This window comes from Sturnira hondurensis, unplaced genomic scaffold, assembly GCF_014824575.4.
Source record: "Sturnira hondurensis isolate 20B ecotype Veracruz unplaced genomic scaffold, ASM1482457v3 Scaffold0007406, whole genome shotgun sequence".
NCBI classification, from domain to species: domain Eukaryota; kingdom Metazoa; phylum Chordata; class Mammalia; order Chiroptera; family Phyllostomidae; genus Sturnira; species Sturnira hondurensis.
In genome coordinates, this window is record NW_028080037.1 from 8,644,740 (window position 1) to 8,666,891 (window position 22,152).

Consider the following 22,152-nt stretch of genomic DNA (forward strand, 5'->3'; position numbering starts at 1 on the left):
ATTTAATAACTAACAGGTCAGACGTGGGGTTAAAGAAACAAACAAACTTAGAAATGGTGGTGTGCAAATTACCAGCTGTGTGATTTTTGGCTTAGTTTCTTCATCTGTAAAGGAGGGGACAATGGTTCCCATCTTAAGGGGTTATTTATTCAGTAAATATTTGAGTGCCTACCAATCACCACCTTCCACGCTAGGAACTTAACAGTCCAGTGGGGAAGGGAGATGTTAATAAACAATCAGGCAAATATAAAATTACAAGCTGTACTCTGTGCTATAATAAGGATGGATGCTGTAAGAATGAATTACAGAGACCTGATTTTTTAGGAGGGCTTGGCGGAGACTGGAAGATTAATAATGTATGAGCTGAGATATGAAAGATGTAGAGTTACCCAGGTCAAGGTGGGAAGAAAAACTCTGAGGAGGCAACAACAGGAACTGCAGACCATCTGAAGATGGACTGCGACCGTATGCCTTTCTTTCCAATTCGGGGTCCCCCCCACCTCACCCCCGCACCGCCCCCCACCCCTGCTGAAAGCTACTGGTGCCCGGGAGGGCACGAGGGGCACGCCGGGGGCGGGGCCGCCGACCCGGAACTCTCGTGCGGCCACGGTTCTGGTTTCCGCCGCCGGGGACACTTCCCGCGGAGGGACCGTCCCGTGGCACCGGCAGAACCCTGGGCGTACGGGGGTCGCGGGGCCATGGACGACCACAGTCTGGACGATTTCCGCCGGCGCTGGCGGGAGGAGCTGGCGCAGGCCCAGGCCCTGAGGAAGCGGCGGCGGCCACGGCGGCCCGAGGTGGCCCCCGAGCATGGGGAGCAGGCCTCGGGGTACCTGGCGCTGGCTCAGGGCCTTCTGGAGGGTGCGGGGCGACCTCCGGTGGCGCGGACCACCCGGGCCGAGAGGCAGGACTCGGCGAGCCGTTCCCGCTCCCCTCCGGCCCGTGAGGGCTCCGGGAGCAGGGAGCAGCTGGTGGACCAGCTCATCCGCGATCTGGTGAGTGGCCATCGCCTCCTGCCGAAGCCACGGGCAGCCGCCCCCGCCCTCGGTACCAACCCCCCAGTGAGTTGGAAAGTAACTCTGTGTTACCAATGTGGGGAGAAAAGCAAGTAAGGGAACACAACTTCCGTGCATGTTTGGAGTATCAAATAGTGGTTCCCAACTGGGCGACTTTGTCCCCGATTCGATTCGGCAGTGTTTGTGGACAGTTTTGGACCCCAAAATGGGGAGGGGGGCACGTTGCTACAAGACGAGGCCAGGGGTGCTCGTGTACATTCTGCAACACACCGGACGGTGCGCCCCACACAAATTTGGCTCAGAACGTCAATACGTGTAAGACTGAGAAATCTTGTCCCAGAAGGATTCCTAAACTTTCAACAAGGTTGTTTTTTGGAGAGGAGAACCCAGGACACGGATAGGAAGGAATTTTAACTTGTCTCTATGTACTGGTTGTACTATTTAAGCTTTTCTGACTGTGCATATATTCCTTCAATGATAATGAAAGCAGAAACAAGGTAGAATCCTTACACTTAGTATGGAGGTTCTTATTTTGTGGGGCACGGACCTCTTGGCGAATCTGGAAGAAGATGAGTATCTTTATGTTCTCCGAACCTCCCCTCCTTCCCCTCCTTCCTTCCCCTCCTTCCTTCCCCTCCTTCCTTCCCCTCCTTCCTTCCCCTCCTTCCTTCCCCTCCTTCCCCTCCCCCTAAAAAAAGCCGCCTTCACGGGGTTGGGACAAACAGGCTCACCTGAAACGTATCTATGGTTAAGAGAACAGGACAGCAGGTTTAATGGTGCATATTAAGTTAGCTTTCTACAGCTTCTTAATTGGGTAATACTGTTATTGGCAGGTTGTTTTGATGAATGGTGACTCAATATTTTACATATTATGTAGTTATATTCTTTTTTTAAAAAAATGTATTTATTTATTTTAGATTTTATTTATTTATCTTTAGAAGGGAAGGGAAGGAGAGAGGGAGAGAAACATCAATGTATGGTTGCTTCTCCTGTGACCCCTACTGGGAACTGGCCCCTGCTGGGAACCAGCCTGCAACCCACGCATGTGCCCTTACTGGGAATCGAACTGCGATCTTTTGGTTCGCAGGCCTGTGCTCAATCCACTGAGCTACACCAGCCAGGGCTATAGTTATATTCTAATAATACGAAAAGCTGTGTGTTTTTACCAGATGTCTGGTTCCATGCTCTGCTTTATCTCTAATGTTAGATATAACCCTTTCTTGTGTATGTGCATGTTATAAACCTCATTTAAGGGGACAATTCTTATACATATGAAAATGTATGTTAGGATCACGCCTGCTCCTGTAAAAAGTAGGTCATCCCTGAAGAAGTCTGACAGGTGTGAAAATAGCATCAGTGCCTTGGGAAGGTGGCTGAGCACCTGATCAGGCCGGATCAGTCCAGATCTGTGCCGAAGTCATTCCCATGGAAGTAGATTTGTAGGCCGAGGCAAGACCAGCCCATGGGAGCAGAAATAAACAGGAAGGTGGGTTATTAGGACAAAGGCAGATGTGGGGCCTGAAATCCGCCCCCCTGAAGGTGGCAGTGTCTGGGGGCTTCACAATAGCCCTGGGAGGGAGGCTTGTTAGTCTTTTAAAATGAAGGTAAGTCGAAGAGGTTTTCTGTAATTGGCCTCGGCATAACCAGCTGATAAATTCTAGGGATCGAATTTGCATGCAAGTATGTTGGGCTCTACATTTCACCAGGTAGGAGTTTCCCCAAAACTGACTTGGCATAAGAATCACCTTAAGCTGCCCTGGCTGGTGTAGCTCAGTGGGTTGAGTGTGGGCCTGTAAACCAGAGGATCACGGTTCGGTTCCCAGTCAGGGCATGTGCCTGGATTGCAGACCACTTCCTAGCAGGGGACCCACAAGAGGCAACCATACATTGATACTCTCTCCCACTCTCATTCCCTTCCCTTCTAAAGATGAATTTTTAAAAAAGAATCACCTTAAGATGTATTAAAATAGAGGTTTGCCTTGGCTGGTGTGGCTCAGTGGATTGAGTGCCAGATTGAGTGCCAGCCTTCAAACCAAAGGATCGCCGGTTCAATTCCCAGTCAGGGCTCATGCCCGGGTTGTAGGCCAGGTCCCCAGTTGGGGGTATGTGAGAGGCAACCGATAGATGTATGTCTCACACATCTATGTTTCTCTCTCTTTCTCCCTCCTTTCCCCTCTCTCTAAAAAGAAATCTTTAACATAATATATAGGTTCTGTCCCTTCCCCAGAGATCACGCCTGCTGCCTTGATCTCCAGAGGAGGCGCCCAGAAACCTAGTGGTAGGGATGATCGGGCAAGTCTGGGATATTCTCTGGGGCACAGCTTCCTTCAGTTTGAGATCCTGATGCCTGAGGTCCTGTTTGTGAAACATGGCCATCCTCTTGGTTTTCCACTTCTAAAGTTTCTTAAAAAATTCACACCCTGTATTGAAGTGTACAAATCCTAAATGTACAGCGCAGTGAATTTTCAAGTGTGCACGTCCGTGTAAACAGCACCCAGATCAGAGAACAGTATCACCAGCCTGTTGGAATCCTCACGTGTGCTGGTTCACAGCGAGGCATATGCCCACGGGCCACCACCCACCGGACTCCTGACGCCTTGTTTTCCTTTGTCTGCTTTTGAACTGCGTGAGTAGATTCGTTCAGCGTGTGCTCTCTTGTGTCTGGGTTCTCGTGCGTAGCGTTACGTGGGAGAGCCATCCTAGTGAATGTGCCACATTTTATTTACTCCACTGATGGACATTGCTGATAACCAGCTGGGTAATACCCAGTCTGGGACCGTCCGGAACAGTGCTGCGGCAAGCGTCTTGTGCATGTTATGGAACGTGCACTCATTTTTCCCGTGGAATCCCAGGCCATGAAGTGTGCATATGTGCAGTGTTAGCAGGTACCGATCGGCAGTTTTCCAGAGGGATTGATTGTACCGTTGCTCTCGCTTGTGATAGTAACTCAGATATGTGGACTGTGCTGTTTCATGATGTTCTTTGCCATAAAAATGTGACAACACCTAACCAAGACAACATGTAGCGGCTGAACTTGACCCGATCATGGGTAAGATGCTAGTGACAAACTGGGAAATTCATGCTGTCACTGGGCCGAAAGCGGTAGCCACTGCCCGTGTCAGCTGCTTGTTGCCATGTAGAAATGTGGCCTCAGTGTTGCAGTCTTGAGATTTTTGGTTTTGTTTTGTTTTTAATTGGGAATATGTATTTTCATGTGGACTCTGTTTTTGCTACGTAAAAAACACCCAAAACTTTGGCTTAAAACCGTACTACTTACCTCAGCATGTCGCGGGGTGGCAGTTAGGGCTGGGCACGGATGAGCTCCCTCATGTCTGAGGTTACCTGCTGGTCAGTTTGCTGGTCATGGGCTCTGTGTGTGTTTAGGATAGGTGTCTTACCACTCAGCAGCTCAGCCCTGTGGGCCTTCTCGTAGTTCTGCAAGCAGAAGGAGGGCAAGCCCCAGTGCTTCTGCAGTCTCTGCCTAGGTCTCGCTTGTTATTGTCACATTGGCCAGAGCAGGCCACGTGGCCCTGCCTGGAGTCAGTGTGGAGTTGCCCAAGTGTCCGGATGTAGGAGCGTGAACACATTGGGGCATTCATACAGCGCTCTACCAAGACTCTTCCCGTTTTTTAAGGGCTGGTAACTCACTGAAAAATCGTCGAAGTGTCATTCTAACACTGCGGCCTAAACGAAATCTGTCTGTGGGGTGGATCCGCCTCGGTCACGAGTCTGTGAGCTTTGCCTTGTGTCTTCCTGAGTGTCCTTGCTTGGTCTGTGGGTAACCCACATTCCACACATGGAGGATTTATTTTTATTTGGGACTCCACAGAAACTCTCACAGGCCGATCCAGTCAACATAATAGGGAGATAAAAACCTGATACCATCTCCTAACGTACTCCCAACATACCCAATACCATCTCCCAACATACCCAATACCATCTCCCAACATACCCAATACCATCTCCCAACACACCCAATACCATCTCCCAACACACCCAATACCATCTCCCAACACACCCCGCACTTCTGGCGCACTCTCTCTTCTCGGCTCATTCTGTTGTGCTTTTTTCGTGCAGTGGCTCTCCCTTCAAGGCTTCGGTACCAGCATTAGGGTGAGAACAGCTAAGAACTTAGCAGCCAGGCATTGGAGCTGCCTTCGCACGGGCTGGTGAACAGTGCAGCTTCGGAGATTCACGTGGCCCGGTGCAGGACGGGCATTCGGTGGACAGATACGGCTGACACAGAAACTTGGAAACGATTCTCCGTGAGCCTTGTCTTCCCTTGTGAAGCTGTTATTAGTAGCACGGGAAGCCATCTGTTTTCAGGTGGCGAGTTGGGAAAACCTAGGCTGTCTTCCCAGTGGGTGGTTAAACTGGTGAAAGGAACGCTGACCCTGGAGCAGAACTTCAGAGGCAGTAGGCGGCTTCTCTCTGTGTTTTCCGTCACCCTCTCTCCATAATTTCAGGCTTCTGGAAGGTAGAGAAGCCACTGGCACTGCTTCTTCACTGTGCTGGTTGTGATTTCCAGTGCTGGGCCCTGTTTTCATTCAAGTGATGTACGTGGACTCTGAGCTACAAGCAACCAGCAGCCAACTAAAACCGACCTAAAAAACCAGGCCAGACTCTGTTGATTCACGTGACTGAAAATTCTGGGGGCTAGTGCTGATCTGGGGGCTTGGGTAATGTAACTAGGAATCTCTCCATCTCTTGGCCTTGCTTTCAGTTTATTGGCTTTATTCACAGGCAGGCTCTCCTCTCTTTGGAATAAAATGGCTGCCAGCACCTCCAGTCTTACATTCAGTCAGGTCAGCCACCCAGGGGAAAGAGAGCATCTGTTTTCTGTTTTATGCAGCAGGTCATGAACTTGAGTTCTCATTGGTTCAGATTGTGTCCACCCTTGAGCCAACCACCGACTCTGATTGACCAGGCTTGTATCCACTGCCTGTTCCTGAAGGGTGGGGTCGGCCCCATCTAAACCATGTTGACCGAGAGAGAGGGTGGGGTGGTTTCCTGAAAGCAGAGGCGGTGGGTTTTGGACAGTGGATGCAAGGTATGCACACCTAAAAAATATTTTAATTTATTGTTAGAGGGTAAGGGAGGGAGAAGAGAGGGAGAGAAACATCGACATGAGAGAGAAACATTAATCAGCTGCCTCCCGCACGCCCCCAGTGGCCTGCAACCCAGGCATGTGCCTTGACTGGGAATCGAACTAGTGACCCTTTGGTTTGTGGGATGGTGCTCAATCCACTGAACCACACCGGCCAGGGGAAGAGATGCCCACTTTAAGTGGGTGTTTTATGCAATAGTAAACTACGGTAATGTGTGTGTTTTCTATTCACCCAACATACATGTATTGATCAGCTAGGTGCTGGGGAATCAGCAATAAACAGAATAGACACTTCCTGGCCTCAGAAGTTTACGGTCTTGCCTCTTTTAGCCGAAAGGATTACATTCATGGAGGCAGGATAGCCCTGGTCATGAGGCCCAGCTCTAGAGTCAGGCAGGCCCCGAGTTCAAACTTAGCCCCTGCTGCTGACTAGCTGTTTGACTGTGGGCGAGTTAACTTCCTCTGCCTTACTTGCCAGATGAGGTGACACACTAGTACCTATTTTGTGATGAGGTAATGAATAAGAATGACATGGGACATTCTTAGCACCAAGCCTGGTGTATAGTAAGCGACCAGTAAATTAAGCTGGTGCTGTTGTTATCATTAGTGTTACGGAAGAGTTCATTTCATTTCCTCTTTGCTAAAAGCTGTCACTGGTAAGCCCTTGCCTCCCCAAGTCTTGTATTGGGAACCCGGAGGGCAGGGTCTGTTTTCTTACTCTTGTATTTTTACCTGTGGTGCTTCGTGCACTTGGAGCCCGTCTGCATTTGTCCAGGTGGACTGCTGCTTCCTGAATCCTGTAGAGGTCCTACGGTTGCTGGAACCCCTGGAAACATTCAAAGCGTTCCTCGAGTTCCAAAGAGTTCCTCGACGTGGGCTCTCCGGCCTGGTGAAAGTTCTCATGCTGCCGGCCGGTGCTTTTGCTCACTGTGCCAGCATTTAGTTCATCAGAGCCTACGTCTGTTATCAGCAAGGCCAACCTGACGGCGTGACCTCTGTTTTTGAATTAGAAACAAGGAAACTTTCTAGTGTGAAATGAGAAGACGGGTGGAATCAAATGCGAACTTGTGAGTTGTCCCTGGAGAGACTTCCCTTCTTCTTTGCCTTCCTTGTAAGGCTCAACTCGAATTCTCTCCCCTATGTTAACTCTTCCCTGATCCCTCCAGTCCAAAATTCTCTTCCTTCTCCGTTTCTCCAACTAAAAAGTTCTGTCGTGAGTGTCATTTGTTTGTTTTTTCCTGTTATGAATGAGCAGGGGTCTCTGCTTAGGCACATTTTGAAACAGGCCCTGTATATCCTAGAACAGTTTGTGACTGAAGTCATCTCTTTGTTGGAAGTTTCCACTGCTTGAAGAGGTTTGGGTTTCCTTTGTTCATTCATTCCTAAATATTCAGTAAGTGGCTTCTTAGTACCAGGCGCTCTTCTAGGCACTGAGGATATAGCAGCAAACAAGATGGGAAAAAAAATCTGTGCCTTTATAGAACTTACATGCCGGGGAAGAGGAAATGAACAAGTAATTGTCAGACATGGAGTGGTCTCTGGAAAGATACAGCAGCTGGAAGGGGTACAGTGTCTGTGTGTTTGTGCAGGGCTGTGATTTTAAATAGTGCCGTCCCAGAAGGCCTTCCTGGGAAAGGCCAACTTTCACGGAAGAGGAGGGAGCCCCCATTCGGGGGCTTGTGGGAGGGCCTTCTCTGGGGCAGGGGCTTCTAGGCACAGAGCCTGAGTTGGGGGCTCTGTGGCACCCAGGGCCAGTGGGCTTCACGGGCTTGTGTCATCCCACAGGGCCTCAGGGTCAGAGGGGGCCCGGGCTTACTTTGATGCCGTATTGTTGCCACCTTGAAATTTTTAATCATTTTAAACAAGGGGCTCCACATTTTTGTTTTACAATGGCTTACAGCCCATCCTCTTGGTAGAAATGTGCTTGGAGAATTTGGGACCTTTGACATGGAACTATTTAGTCTTTCCACAGACAAATCCCAAACCCATACTAGACCCAGGTTCTGACAAGGGAGCCCCTCCTCCTCCTGACCTCTCTCCTTTCTGGATCCCAGAGCTCTGGTCCGGAGCTCCGGAAGCAGAGGCCCCGCCCCTCTACCCCACTCCTGCACTCTCCAGTGGGCCCGCCTCCTGGGATGCCCCCAGCGCTCGCTTCCCCAGTCCCTTAGATTGGTGTTTTCGTGCTCCATCCATTGCTAGAGGGCCCAGGAGAGTCATTCAGTAGATGGCGAGTAAAAGTTGGAAAGCCCATACGAAAGTGATAAATCCCATAGACATTTATTGTGCACCTACTGTGTACAAGGCACTGTAGTTTTTCCCGTTAGAGTCTGTAGTGTTGTAGTTCAGTTGTGTCATCCACATATGCAAGCAGAGGTGTATCCAGTACCTTTTGCTCTTTGTCATAGCTGGGCACAGGGATGAGGTTAAATGTTAAGAGGTAAATAGGCTTTATGTGGACTGCTTGGGAGCTTAACCATTCTGCAGAACATTGTTTCTCTGGAAAAATGGTTTCTAAGTTGTAAATAGCTGACTTACCTAGTGAACTTTGGAGTACCTGAGGGGTCCATTTAGATTGCCTTTTGTATTTCCTGTTTTTATTCTATTTTACATGATGACAAGTTACCTTTTTTAAAATTTTATTTCTTTATTTTTAGAGAATGGAAGGGAGGGAGAAAGAGAGGGAGAGAAACATCAATGTGTGGTTGCTTCTCTTGTGCCCCCAAATGGGTGACCTGGCCTGCAACCCAGGCATGTGCCCTGACTGGGAATCGAGCCAGTGACCTTTCACAGGCCGGCACTCAATCCACTGAGCCACACCAGCCAGGGCACGACTTATCTTTATAAAAGATTTTAACTCTTTGAGTGTAGACCTCATTTCTTACACACTTGTTGACAGTACTTTCCCTCCCCTCCCCCCCCACAGTGGCATGACCCTGAATTCAGAGTGTTTTGAACATAAAACAACTTACCTAAAAAAAAAAATGTATTGCTTCTCTTTGTCAGTGAAACAATCACGTGCTCATTGTAAAAAGATTTAGAAGAATTCAGAAGTATAGAAAAAAGAAAGAATCTCTTGTAATGTCATTGCTCAGAAACTCCTGCTTTCTATTGAAAAAAAAAAAGCAACATGAGTTTTGGCACAAATTTGTGAGTGTATAAATAAATGAATGCCTGTTTAGGTTGACAGTGTTTCAGGCGCCCCTTGCCCCGCTCCCCGTCCCTGGCGGAGCTGGAATTCGTCTACTCTTTCTGATCGAGATCCTGTGGCTCTTCCCGATGTAGCTTTTGCAGTATCTGGGAAGTTGAGATAAATTCCTGTAGGAAACAGTCTCCTTTCAATCACGAATTTAGCAGAAATGCTATTAAAATTTGAACTTGAGGTGCTTTTCTCAGTCTCTTAAACACCACCCAGAGAGATCTTGAGTGTTCTGCTCGCCCTGGAGATGCACATTGGGAACCAAACCGAAGTCAGTTTCTTCACTTTTTCCTGGTTTGGCTCTCGGTAATTATCCCTTCTCCCACTGAACAAGAGAAGACAGATTACATTTCTAACAGTGAGGCACAGAACCAGTCCATTTGCAGAATTAGTCTCACATTAGCACATAGGAGCACAAATCAGCCTCCCTGGGGAGGGGTCGATTTGCGATTTCGCTGAGCATTTTTGGAGTGAGTCCAGTAGACTTTGGGAAAATCCAGTACTCACTGACTCTGAATTAACAAAGTAACTTGACCCCTTTGTGGGTTTTCTTTTCTTTCTTTCTTTCTTTGTGTTTTTTTTTTTGGCATGGTTGAGAAAGTATTGATTTTTGTATCTGTCTATAATTTAGGGTTGTGATTCTCACCTCATCCTTCCCCAAGGAAGAGGTGCTAGTGCTTACCCTTGGGATTTGGGGCGAAGGTCCGAGAGGCCCTGGGCATTTTTTTTAACTCCACGGATCATTTTGTTGTGTAATTCAGGACAAGAGTCGTGAGTAGAGGGAGAGAACACATACCTGTGCCATTAAGGAATTAAAAGTCATCTTGCACAATATATTACTAAAAAGGTGTTTTTCCTTAAATTTAAAAAATGTTAGTATTTTTAGTCTATTGGTCTTCTGTGTCATAAATTTGGCTATTCTGACTCTAAACATTTTAGTCATATTGGCATTTTTATAGTGTGACCAAGTTTTCCTGTAGTCATATTTCCGGTGTCTTCAATCTCTTTCCTGTGGATTATCTTTTCTTCTGGAATGTCATCTTGTCGATTTCTGTGTTCTTATGTCAGCACAGATAGCGAGTGGGTCGGTGTGGCCCACACCTTCTCAGACGGCTGGGCTTCACGGCGGCCTAAGTGGAAGTCAGGTAGCACCTTTTGGAGTACAAGGCGTGTCCCCACACAGGGGTGGGAAGTAATGTTTTTCACTTACACCTGTGACCCATGGGAAGTACCAGGGCCAGTGCTTCCGACATCGTGCTGCTGCGGTTAGGGTGAATGCATCAACAGGGCCAGCGCCTCCATCCGGGACGTGGCTCTGAATTCAAGTCACGCGTGCCTAGGAAAGAGTCGCATTTTCAACCACAAGGTCAAACGTGCTCATAACTTCAATTTGTAGTGAGATATTTCCCCAGTGATACATTACCAATAATAACGAAGTGAAGTTTGTGAATGATGGACCTAACCTTGAAGCTACTCCAGTGTTTTGTTTGGGGTTGTTTTGGTGCAATGGGGTGACTGCTTTACCTGTACTGCATTACGTACGGCTCCATGAGTGGAGGCGGGGGAGGCGCGTTACCTACTGTTCCCACGGTTGTGCGTGAGACCCCTCGGGAACCTCTTGCGCACAGTTACTGTTGTGGATCGGGTGTGTTGCTTTGAGGGAACGAAAGTTGGGTTTTTCTTGAAATAGGCTCTGAAATGCAGGTTTACATGTAGGTGGTTTAGTGGCTTGGCCTTTCTCAGAGGCAAGGGGGCCAGGCGTCTAGGCACCGATGAGGTATTGGGTGTAGACTGCTCTCCAGGCGGGGACGGAACCTCGGAGGAGGCTATTCCTTGGAGCCAGGGTGGTGCCTGAGGAGGGCCTCAGCCGTGAGCCCGCAGTGGGCAGCGTCCTGGGCACCTGAGGAAGGAGTGTCGTGGGGCCAGAGGGGTGATACAAGTGACCTGCCTCAGCGCCACCGCAAGAGCCATCAGTGGACCGTCTGGCCAAAGAGATGGGAAGTGCGCAACGTGAAACTTCCGCATTTGGTCTCCTGACCTTGTGGGTCTGCCCGTGTCTTACAACGCAGACCCTCCTGTAGTATGTGGTTCCCTTCTTTCCTGCAGTCCCCTACCAGTGGTGGCTGCAGGGAGGTCGCTTGCATAAAAACCTTGGTCTTGATCTTTTTGGAGATTGACCATCATTTATAATTCAAAGAGCCCAGTGATTTTTTTAAAGTTTGATTTTGTAATGTTGGTGTTGACATAGTTTTAATCAAAGCTTTGAGGCAGTTGTCGCCCTTCAGAACTAATAAGTGGTCGAGAACCACCAGCACTGGTGCGTTGACAGAGCGGTGTGGCATCTCCCACTTCCTGTGGGTGTGGGAGCCATTACCCTGATGATCACGGGCACCCTGGTGGCCACACCCATTTCAGCTACTGTGCGTGAGAGTAAATCCCTCTTTGGTTGTTACTGCGGTATAACTTTTAAAATAGACAATTCTTTTAACTTATTTACTTTTGAAGTTTGTAAATTATTTTTAGAGAGGGGGAGGGAGGGAGAGAAACATCAATGTGTGGTTGCCCCTCACATGCCCCAGGCATGTGGGACCAGGCCCACAACCCAGGCATGTGCCCTACACTGGGAATCGAACTGGTGACCTTTTGGTTCGTACACCGGCACACAATCCACTGAGCCACACCAGCCAGGGCTAAAAATGGACAATTCTTTCTACAAAGCCTCTCGGGAAAGACCGTTGTGTGGGTAGACTCAGCGTTCAGACCCCTGAATGACCCAGCCTCTGCTGTGCCACCCCGTCTCCACTGTCACCAACGACCTCTGCTGTGCCACCCCCTCTCCACTGTCACCAATGACTGGCTGCTTGTAGCAGGACCAGGGGACACGATTCTGGGCGAACAGCAAGGCCGCCTGGGAGTCTCGCGGAAGGGGAGCCTGGTCAACAAACACGTGTTGAAGGGAAGAGCTGGAGCGTCACCGAAGGAGAGAAAATGGCGCCGTTAGCCCTCCGTGATCGCACGCTTGGCCCTGGCACCTCTGCCAGCTCTTCCCTGTCATGTCGCATTTTCTTTTTGATAACATGCCTGTTCATAGGGGATTTACATCTGTTTTGCTGTTGAGAAAACTGAGGCTCTGATGCATTCAGCCTGGCCTCGAAGCTAGTGGAGAGCCAGGATCCTCGGTGTGAATCTCGGCTGCAAACTCCCATGCTGGGCTGCACCCCATGATCTTGGTGGTCGGGGTCACAGGGGCCGGTGGCAGGGCTGGGGTCTGCTGAGGCAGAGACCCTGTTTTCCAGGATGAGATGAGTGAGTCGGCCCCCTGGATAGGCAGAAGAGGGAAGGCTGCTGCCCCGGAACTGCGCCTTCCTACGCCAGAGTAACTTCCGACGGGTCGTGGTTCCCTGCTGGCCGTTCTCAGGCTGCTTCGCAGTGGTGTCAGGTCCAGACTCCAGTGTGTAGGGAATGAGCCTGGGGGCCTGACTGAGGAGGGCAGTGCTGGGCACTTTCTGAACAGTGAAAAGCTAAGTTCGGTTTGCACGGACCCAGGCTTTCCTTTGCCTTTATTCTGCTTGTATGAGGATACGGAACACTTTTCTCTTGCTGCTTCTGTGAATAGAGGTAGGCTTCTCCACCTCACTGTGGCCAAATAATCCAAAAGAGAAAGCACAGGCTTGCAGAGGATAGTCTCACCTCATTGGGACTTGCCCCCACTGCCTGTGACAGCCTCTGGGGTTGTGTTGAGGAGTCTCAGGTGCCTCTGGGCTGGAGAGCGATGCAGCATTTCCTTGATGAGTGAAGCCAATGAGTTGTGGGCGGGGGCGGAGCCTGATGTCAGACTGATGACTTCCCACTGTTTTTTTAGGCAAGGACCCCTCTGTCTTCCAGTTACACGGGCAGATTTTTCCCTGTCTCCCCTCCCCCATAGAGAACATTTCTCTCTTGATTTAACATTCTGTTCCTTCTTTGCCCACAGTGGACTGTCGTCTGTTACTCCCCCCACCTCCCCACAGAGTGCCTTTCTGACCCCCACACTTAACTGCACTGGTTGTGTAGTTGAATACCCTGAATCCTGGTAGGGTTTAAAGTGGTGCCCACACTCCCCTGAAAATGCTGAGCCTGTTTTCAGTTTTGAGACTTCACCCTTTCCATAAACGGGTGTTGTGTTTGAGTGATGAATTAGTAATTTGTTTGCAACCAGTAAGTCATTGATGTCAGTCAAAGCTTATTAAAGACGAATTTTATTAAGCAATTTCTGTTGGGACAGAGAGCGCTCGCTGCCTGGCAGAGCTCTGCAGACGCAAACCCCAAAGCGAGCATGGCAGGTGGGTTTGGGAGCAGGCGGAGGGCTACGTGTGCACGCTTGGGGCTTTTTTCTGTTTCACACTCGTCTTTCTTTGTGCTGCCAGGACCGTCGTGACAGCCTTATCTCTCAAATGAAGCCTGTTACCTCATCCCTAATTGCTTACCCAGAGGCAGACGGGCTCTAATTTCTCTGCATTAATAAATGACACCGAAGAAGAGCCGCTTTGTTTGCGCTGGCTCGCTCAGGTTAACCAGTGTGCGCCCCGAGCGCATTAGGGAGCCTGTGCCTCTCCGGCGGCCGCGGCGGGATGCTGTTCACCTCACTCCAGAGCAGCACTTCATCTGTTTGTTTTTCGCTTGTGTTCACGGCCCTATTCCCCTTTTCCTGGTGAAAACACTCCAGTGACCCGGGTCAGCATTTCTCCTGTTGCTGTGGGGTACTCACCCCCTCCAAGCTGGTGGGGTGGCAGCAGCTGTCCTGAGGGGGCCAATGCCGCCCCCCCCCCCCCGATTTCAAGGCTCACTCTCTTGGCTGCCTGCTGCTCACCTTTCCTTAGAGGCCAGGAGACCCCCACAAACCTCCGCACAGATACCTGGCGCGCCCTGGCCTGTAAGAGGGCCCCGCTTCTCCTTTGTGACGCATGGTGGGAAGTGGTCTTGTGGATTTCATACGCGGGTGTGGGGGCGGTGGAGAACTGAGAGTGCTCGTCCAGTTCTGAGCGAGCTCTGTGTGCTCTGCCGAACAGTGAGAAGGGTCGGCTCCTCCTGGGATACACCATCAGCTCTCCTGTTGCCACCTAAGGGCGTCTCTGGTCATTTAAAGGGCCTGGAAATGTGAGCATTTTCAAATCCAGAAGTGTGAGCTTATTTCCTTTTCCTTTCTCTCCTCAGAATGAAATGGACGACGTGCCCTTCTTTGATATCCAGCTGCCGTATGAATTGGCAGTCAGTATATTTCAGTACCTGGACAGGAAAGACCTGGGGAGATGTGCGCAGGTAAGCTGCCGTTAACCCCCGTGCCAGATTTATCTGCGTATGTAATTAAAGTATAGGGAGCGCCTCTGTAACAGAAATTTACTTATAGAATGACCAGCTTTACAGAATTAATGCATTGGGTAGCAACTTTACTTGAAGGAATGCAACCTTGAACTAGGAGTTGTGTTCCACACCGTGGCTTGTTCATCCGTCTGTGACCATCTGTGCTGGAGCCCCGTTTTCCCCGCAGTCAGAGTCGTGGTGGCCGGGGCCTGCGTGCTTGAGGCCGACCACTCTGTGCTGGGTCTGTACTGAACCAGCCTGAGCCGTTACCGTCCTCCCCGTGGTAACGAAAAGGTGCAAGCCCTTGGTTTACTCAAGCCAGCCTGTCAGGTTGGGAGCCGAGGGTCAACCTGGGGACAAAACAGTGAAGTCATGTTTTAGGCATATAGTCCAAATTACCCTTAAAACACCAGAATCCCACTCAGCGAGGTGCGAGGCATGTGAGACCTGAGACCCACCGGGGAATTGCAGGCCAGTGCCGCCGTCCATGCTTCTCCTGGGGCAGACGTTCCCGGGGTGGAGCAGTGGGAGCTGGCGTCGGGGCCAAGCTTCGTTGCGCACGTGAGTCACAGGGGATCTTGACAAAATGCAAATTCATGCTCAGGAGGTCCGGGGGAGGGGCCCGGTAATCTGTATTTCTAACCGGGTGATACCAGTGTGGCTTTGGTGAGTTTTGAGAGGCCGGGGTTCAGGCCATTAAAATTAGTCTCTTGTTCTCTTTTTGGGGATGAGCGTATAATTTCTCACAAGTTAAATGTGTATATGATTGCTGACCATTGGCTTTTCATGGACAGCTGTGTTCCCCAGAAGACACTGGAATATCCATAGTCCATAAAAGCTAAAGAGTGAATTGGCTTGGTAGTTGTCATTTCCCACCTCTGGATTATAGAATATATTTTCCACAAATGTCTATAGCTCGAAAAGAAAGGGTTTGGTAAAACTGAGTGGTAGGAGAATTATAACTGAGCTCCAGAGTGCCGCCACGAATGTGAGGTTAGTAGTGTTAGGGCAGTCTGGGAGTGGTGAAGGCTGGAGCCACATTGAGTGTCTAGAGCTTGCTATTCTGTTGCAGTTCAATGGATTCGCACGTTAAACAGGACAGTTGAGAGAGTTTTTGCTTTTATACTATTTCTTTATGAAGTGTTTTGCTTCATCACAATTACAAGACGGGGCAAAAGCAGGCTTACAGTTCTGGTATGGAAAAATAATGTAACATTTAATAAATAATAATACAAGGAAGAGCTATGGATTTTGTATATTCACAACTGTAAACATATTTTTGCCCCAACCTTTATTTTTCTACTTAAATAAGAATTTGAAAAAGTTTTCAATATTCTTGATCCGCCACAGCATCACTTTAGTGGGGATGTTGGCAAGTCTTTTTTTTTTCGATGCAGAGTGTGGAAATCTTGGGAAATTATGGAAGAAATTATGCAAAGGCTAAAATTCACTACATAAAAATGTACTGGAGTGCAAACGCGCTTAGAGCCTATCGATTACATTGAGTAAGAGTGCCTGCATTGTCTTCTTCTTCCCCCTGCAAATTGTATTTGTTCTATTCTAACTTTACACATTGGCCCTGTTCCCAAGAGCTGAAAACAAGGGTGTAGCTGAGTGTGTCCGACTCCTGGATGTCAGCCTGATACTGTGAGCCGGAGTCTTGGCGCGGAGGCTAATAGCTCGCTGCTTTCCACAAAGTCAGCCCTGGATGATAAAATCTTCATTCTTGATAGGGAGCTGCTGTCTGAGGAATCTTTTCTTTTAACATTGCTTTTTGCTCTCTCGCTTTGTAGAGGGCCATGTGGTTTTCACATCTGCTGCTGGTTTTCTCATCCAGAGAGTTTATCAGCCACAGATAGGATCTGGTGGAAGAAGAGACCCTCCTTTGGGTGCAGTGGGGCCGCATTTCAGGGGGCTTGGCTGTGCTGCTGGGATTACTCCGCAGGTGTGAACGGTTTAATTTGCGACACAGTGGTCTGATTGTCCACCAGAATTCTTCCCTCTTTGGCCAGTTGAACTTGGGTTTGGTTGTATTCATCTTTAGAGTACATGTAGAAGAAGAGAAAATATTTTAGACAGAATCCCTAAGGTGATTTTTTACATTGTGACTTTTTTCATAGAGCTGTTACATGAAGATGGCCGTGGATGGCCAGTAATTGGTAGAATTGGCTTTGTTGGTTTTTTTCCTCAGGCGTTAAAATAAAACTACAACATAATAAAAAAATAAGTAGCATTTTCATTTGTTTCTCGTGGTGTTTTTATTTTTGAAACCGGGAAGAAGTCCTTCTGTTGAGTGGACTGTCCTGCTGCTTTATGACTTTATTTTAGAGGGGCTCACTCTGTCTCGCTCTCTCTCTCCCTTTTAATGCCCACACCTTGGGATTCTAGTGAAACCGGGCCAGTTATGTGGAATTGGCACCACGGACTGTATGTGTACCCTTAGAAAAAACCCGTTTGCTTAGATCTTTAGGCCAAATTGGTAACTGACTCACAGTGAGGAACCCTGATCCGGGAGGACTTTGGAGATTTGATTATGCCGCAAACGATGCTGGAGAACTGGCTTTGCTCCGACTTTGTCGCCTTTCTGTGTCCCCTCTCCCTGGCTGCGTTGGGAGGCCTTCCACTTTCCAGTTAGTGACCCCTGCGTGCTTTCGGTGCTGACCTCTCCAGCTCTGGGCTAGCAGTAGTTGTCCCTCGAGGGACTCTGTACCTCCATGGGAGTGCACCACACTGAAGTACCTTGGAAACAGTGTGTCTTTTAGGAAGCAGAGTTTCGCACTGGGCAGTTCATTGCACAGCTCTACCGTCTCCCTGCTCACAGTGTCACGTTCATTTTCTCATGTGCACCCACAGGGTTCCTAGCAGTTTAAAGGATGATACTTTTAAATGAGTAATAATTACAAAATTGTTGATTTCAAAAATATGAAATTGTTTAGTTTTTATGAGAAGGGTAAGTGTGTTGTCGTTTACGGCATGAATAATTCTCAGGAGTAAAGGTTTTTAGGTATTTACCAACATTCATTTACTTTTTGAGAGATTTTATTTATTTATATTTAGAGAGAGGGGAAGGGAGGGAGAAAGAAGGAGAGAGAAACATCAGTGTGTGGTTGCCTCTTGCGCTCCCCCTACTGAGGACCTGGCCTGCCACCCAGGTATGTGCCTGACTGGGAATCAAATCAGCAACCCTTTGGTTTGGAGTTTGCCACTCACTCCACTGAGCCACACCAGCCAGGGCTCAACATTCATTTTTTAAAAACTTAAAATAATTATAAGTTCACAGGAAGTTGCAAAGCGTAATACCGAGAGGTCCCTATATACACCTCCCTCGGCCTCCTCCTTTGGAGGAGCAACGTGAGCACCAGGAAGCTGGCGTTGGTGTGGTCCATGGGGCCTGCGCACGTCTCACCAGTGTTCCACGCCCTTGTTTGTGTGTGTGTTTAGGCCCCCGCAGTGTTATCGCAGGTGTGGATGCGTGCGCCTGCAGCAAGGGTCCCTTGGGCTGCCTTTCTGCAGCCACAGTCACCTCCTTCCTCGTTCCGTTTCTGACCACGGCAACCATTCATGTGCCCCCCTATCTATGAGTGTTTTTAAAAGTCTCATTTTTAACACACAGTTGAGTTATGTGTATTTCCTAATGTGTCATTTTAGGAGTTTAGTTATGTAGGTGACAACATTGTGTTTTTCAAACAAAAGGCAGGAAATCGTGCGTGAAGAGAGCACTAGAGAGAAAGGGGCGCAGAGGTTACAGACCTAAGATTTATGATCGGACGGTGAGCAGGGAGCTGGTGTCATCTAAGTAAGTAAGTGATTCTGGAACCGAAGCCAGTGTGTTGGGTAGTGATACTTCAGGTTTCACGAAAAATGGGATCTTATGATCTTCCCAGATGTCTGAATAGGAGAAACTAAAAGCTGAGGGTTTCTGGTTAAAGATCTTAATGAAGTCTTTAAAAGCAGGAATCTGTAGCCAAGTGCAGCTAACTTGATTTTCATAGCAGAAATGATCCTGAAGAACCGTTGTTGCTGGCGGGGGTCCCTTAGTTCCTAACTTGCACCTTCCACCGGACCCCTCTCTCTCGAGGAGGCGTGTGCAGGCCTGGGACCCAGGCATCCCAAGGAGTTTCCTTTGAATCTGCCGGGTTGCGGTGGCTGCCCCCTTTAAACAGGGGTGACGGAAAGGCAAAGAGCTCTTGAAAGAAAGGTAGGGGCTGGTGAGACAAAGGCGGCAAACTGGTATTGGTGATGCTTTCAGCTCAGTGGTGGGCCCTGGGAGTTCTTTGTGTTGTTCGCTTTACTTTTGTGTTTTTGGAGTTTTCCATATTAAAAAGTTTCAAAGAACAAAAAAAGCACAACGTAAGAGATTGTGTTTGAATAAGAAAGTCAGGGCCTCCTGAGGGTGGCACATGCCAGAAGCCAACCTTTGAAAATACAAGCAATCCAGTTTATTAAAGTGTTGAATTTTTAAAAAAATCGACTTCTTGTCACTCAGTTATTTACAGAGGGCCTACTGTGTGCCATGTACTGTTCTTCACAGTGAGTACTGCAGTGAGCAAAATATGAAAAAGAAACCTCTGTCCTTCTGAAAGCTTATGTTTCATGGTGGTAAGGGCAGTGTAGAAAAAGCAGACAGCAGAGGTGATGCTGGAGGCCACGTGTAAGTGGCCTGGGAAACCTTCACAGACAAGGTGGCCTTTGAGCAAAGACCTGAAGGAGGGAGCACGGACGCTGTGCAGGTCTCCGCAGAGGTGAGTAGCAAGTGCACAGGCCTTGCGCTAAGCGCACCTGCAGCTGTGTTTGGGGGCAGCAGGCAGGTCACAGAGCTTAGGTTGTGCTAGGCTGAATCATAGCCCCCCAAAGACGTTCACCTCGAATCCTCAGAGCCTGTGAATATGTTCCTTTTATGGTAAAAGGACCTTGGCCGATGTAAGTAAAGGATCCTGCGATGGGGCGATTATCCAAGTGGGTTCACTGTAATTACAGTGCTCCTTTTAAGAAGATGGTGGGGACTCGAGAGGAGAGAAGAGGCTGTGCTGCTGGCCTGGAGGGTGGAGGAAGGGGCCACCAGCCAAGGGTTGTAGGCAGCCGCTGGGAGCTGGAAGCGCTAAGGAAACAGATGAAAGCCTCCTGAAGGAGCACAGCTCCTCGGCCAGCACACCTTGATTTAGACCTGGCCTCCAGAACTGTGGGAGAATAAATGTCCATGGTTTTAACCACTAAGTCTGTGGTAATTTGCTAGAGCATCAGTACGAAACTAACATGGGAGTAGAGTGGGCAGATGGGGCTAAGAGAAGGAGACACGGTCAGAACATGAAAAACACCGAATCCATGAATGGAAACTTGGACTTCTACTCTGGATGAGATGGGAAGTCATCGAAGTGTTCTGAGCAGAGGAGTGACAAGGTCTGACTTACATTTGAAAAGGGATCGTTTTGGCTGCGATGTAGTGGGACAAGGACAGTAGCAAGGAGACCAGTTGCAAGGTCACTGAAATACTGCAGGTGAGAGAATGTGGCAGTGAGGACCCACACTGCACCTGCAGAAGCGGGCGGAGGCGGGGTTGCTACTGGGCTGGTGTGGAGAGAGGAGGAGTCAGCAGGACCTCCGAGGTATTTGGCCTGAGCACCTGGGTGCACGAGCTGGCCCTTTCCGACAAGGGGAAACAGTGGGTGTGAGAGTTGAGGGGAAAGTGGTAGGTGGATGTGAGGCTGGAGGTGGGTGCTGGGTTCAGCTCTGCACTCAAGATCCAAATTTAGGGTCTGTCAGCACATTGATGGTATTGGGAGCCAGGAAACCACGTGAGATTGCCAGGGAAGTAAGTGTGGATCCAGGAAGGGGTTCAGGGGTTGAGCCTGGCACACTGCAGTGATCAGAGGCCAAGGAGATGAGGCCGAGAAGCCGTTACCTGTGAGCTGGGGAGAAAACCTAGAGTCCTGTAATTTGTTGTGTGTAATGTGCACATGCTTGCCCAAATCGTTGAGGGAAAAATAAGGATGCGCATTATACATGGGCATAATGAATCTGTATCATGGTATAGTAATGGGAATAGTAATCCTGTGTGTGATGCACACAGAAACGTCGGTGCGCATTATACGTGGCAACACGCGGCACCTGGCACCCTGGGAGCAGGGTGGGGGTTCCAGCAGGAGGAAGTGATCAAAACAGGGTGCGCTGCCTGGAGTCAAGTGAGGGGGACTGAGAGGGGACCCTGGGATTTGGCCACCTGGAGGTCACTTGTGACCTCGCCAGAATCAGTGGCATGGTGAGGGCAAACGTGAGTGAGTTTCTGAGTGACCTGGAAGAAAGGAAGCTGAGATAATGAGTCTGTTCCCTCTCGAGTGGGCGTGATGGAAAGTGTGACCCGAACAGTGACGCTTTTCCCTGCTGTGGGCCTCACTGGTAACCCTAATCCAGGGGAGTGAATAAAGGTAATTTTTGAGCCAAGGGTTTTTTCCTTTATTTTTTTCTTTCTTTCTTTTTTTGTAATGCTGCAATTCACAGTGGTGCTATAAAGCAAAATGCTGGAGACACTTTTATTAGCAGACTCTCGCAGCTGAGGCTTGCTCAGCGGGGCTTTTACTGGGCAGAGCCATTCCACTCCCGGTGAATGAAAAAAAGACCATTAGGCCTTTGGAAGATCGAGGCTTGTAAACTTGCTAGATTTAATATAACTGAAGAAATCCAAACAATTAGATTTCATTTACAGTTTACTTGTGAAAGTTTAACTAGGTCTTTTCTTGTTGATTTTTTTCCCTCCAGGATTAAAAGAAATTCTTAATGCCCATAATTTTTGTTCTCCATTAAGAGAAGAAAGAAAAAGGCACCTTCCTTTTATAGTTTGCTAAAGAAATCGTTGGCACATTTCTACATTTAATACCTAATTGTAGGTACAGTCCTGATCCCTTTTTGGAAGTAATTCTCACCTCTAGCTTTTATGAATCCCTCAAAGAGATTTATTGTTTGTTATCCAGGATTTAAACCTTACCCTGAATATCATTTTCTACGGCATAAGCCCCGTGATTCAGTGGTTAGTGGTGGGATGGTGCATTGAGACATCAAGTTTTTGTTCTTAAGTTTTCCATCCCATACTCCTGTTGTACAAATTTCGGATCGTGCCATTTGAAACGACCTGGCGTTTTCTTTGAACCTGATAATACAAATCTGTTTTCAGCTTCCAAAGTTTTTAAGGTCTGATATATTTGAGACTTCTTGAAAATCTCCGAAGTTTCTCCATTCTAAAGTGGCTGGAATTTTGTACAGTTCAGCTCCCAGTGAAAGCTTATTCAGAATGTCTAACTTAATTTTGGGATCTTCTAGTTTGTGATCACTGAGCACTGATTCGGATTCTCCTAAAGTGCTGCAGACTCAGTGGTTCCATCTGACAAAACACAGGCTTGTGGATGGGTTTCGGCCTGCAGAGTCACGGAGATTGTCGCCTGCGCGGGGCCACTCTTGTGATTCCACCTGACTGTGAAGGCAGAGAGCAAACATCTCTCTGG

At 48.6% G+C, this 22,152-nt stretch overlaps 1 protein-coding gene across 3 annotated transcripts in view; it reads left to right on the top strand.

Annotated features, from left to right (window-relative positions):
• Positions 1-626: 626 nt before the first annotated feature.
• Positions 627-22,152, top strand: part of FBXW8 (F-box and WD repeat domain containing 8) — a 104,447-nt gene continuing 82,921 nt past the window's right edge. For all 3 annotated transcript variants that reach the window (XM_037052190.1, XM_037052191.1, XM_037052189.1), the window contains exons 1-2: positions 627-995; positions 14,513-14,617. In XM_037052190.1, coding sequence (XP_036908085.1) covers positions 699-995; positions 14,513-14,617 — 402 coding nt within the window. In that variant the 5' untranslated portion in view covers positions 627-698. The remainder of the gene's footprint in view (positions 996-14,512; positions 14,618-22,152) is intronic.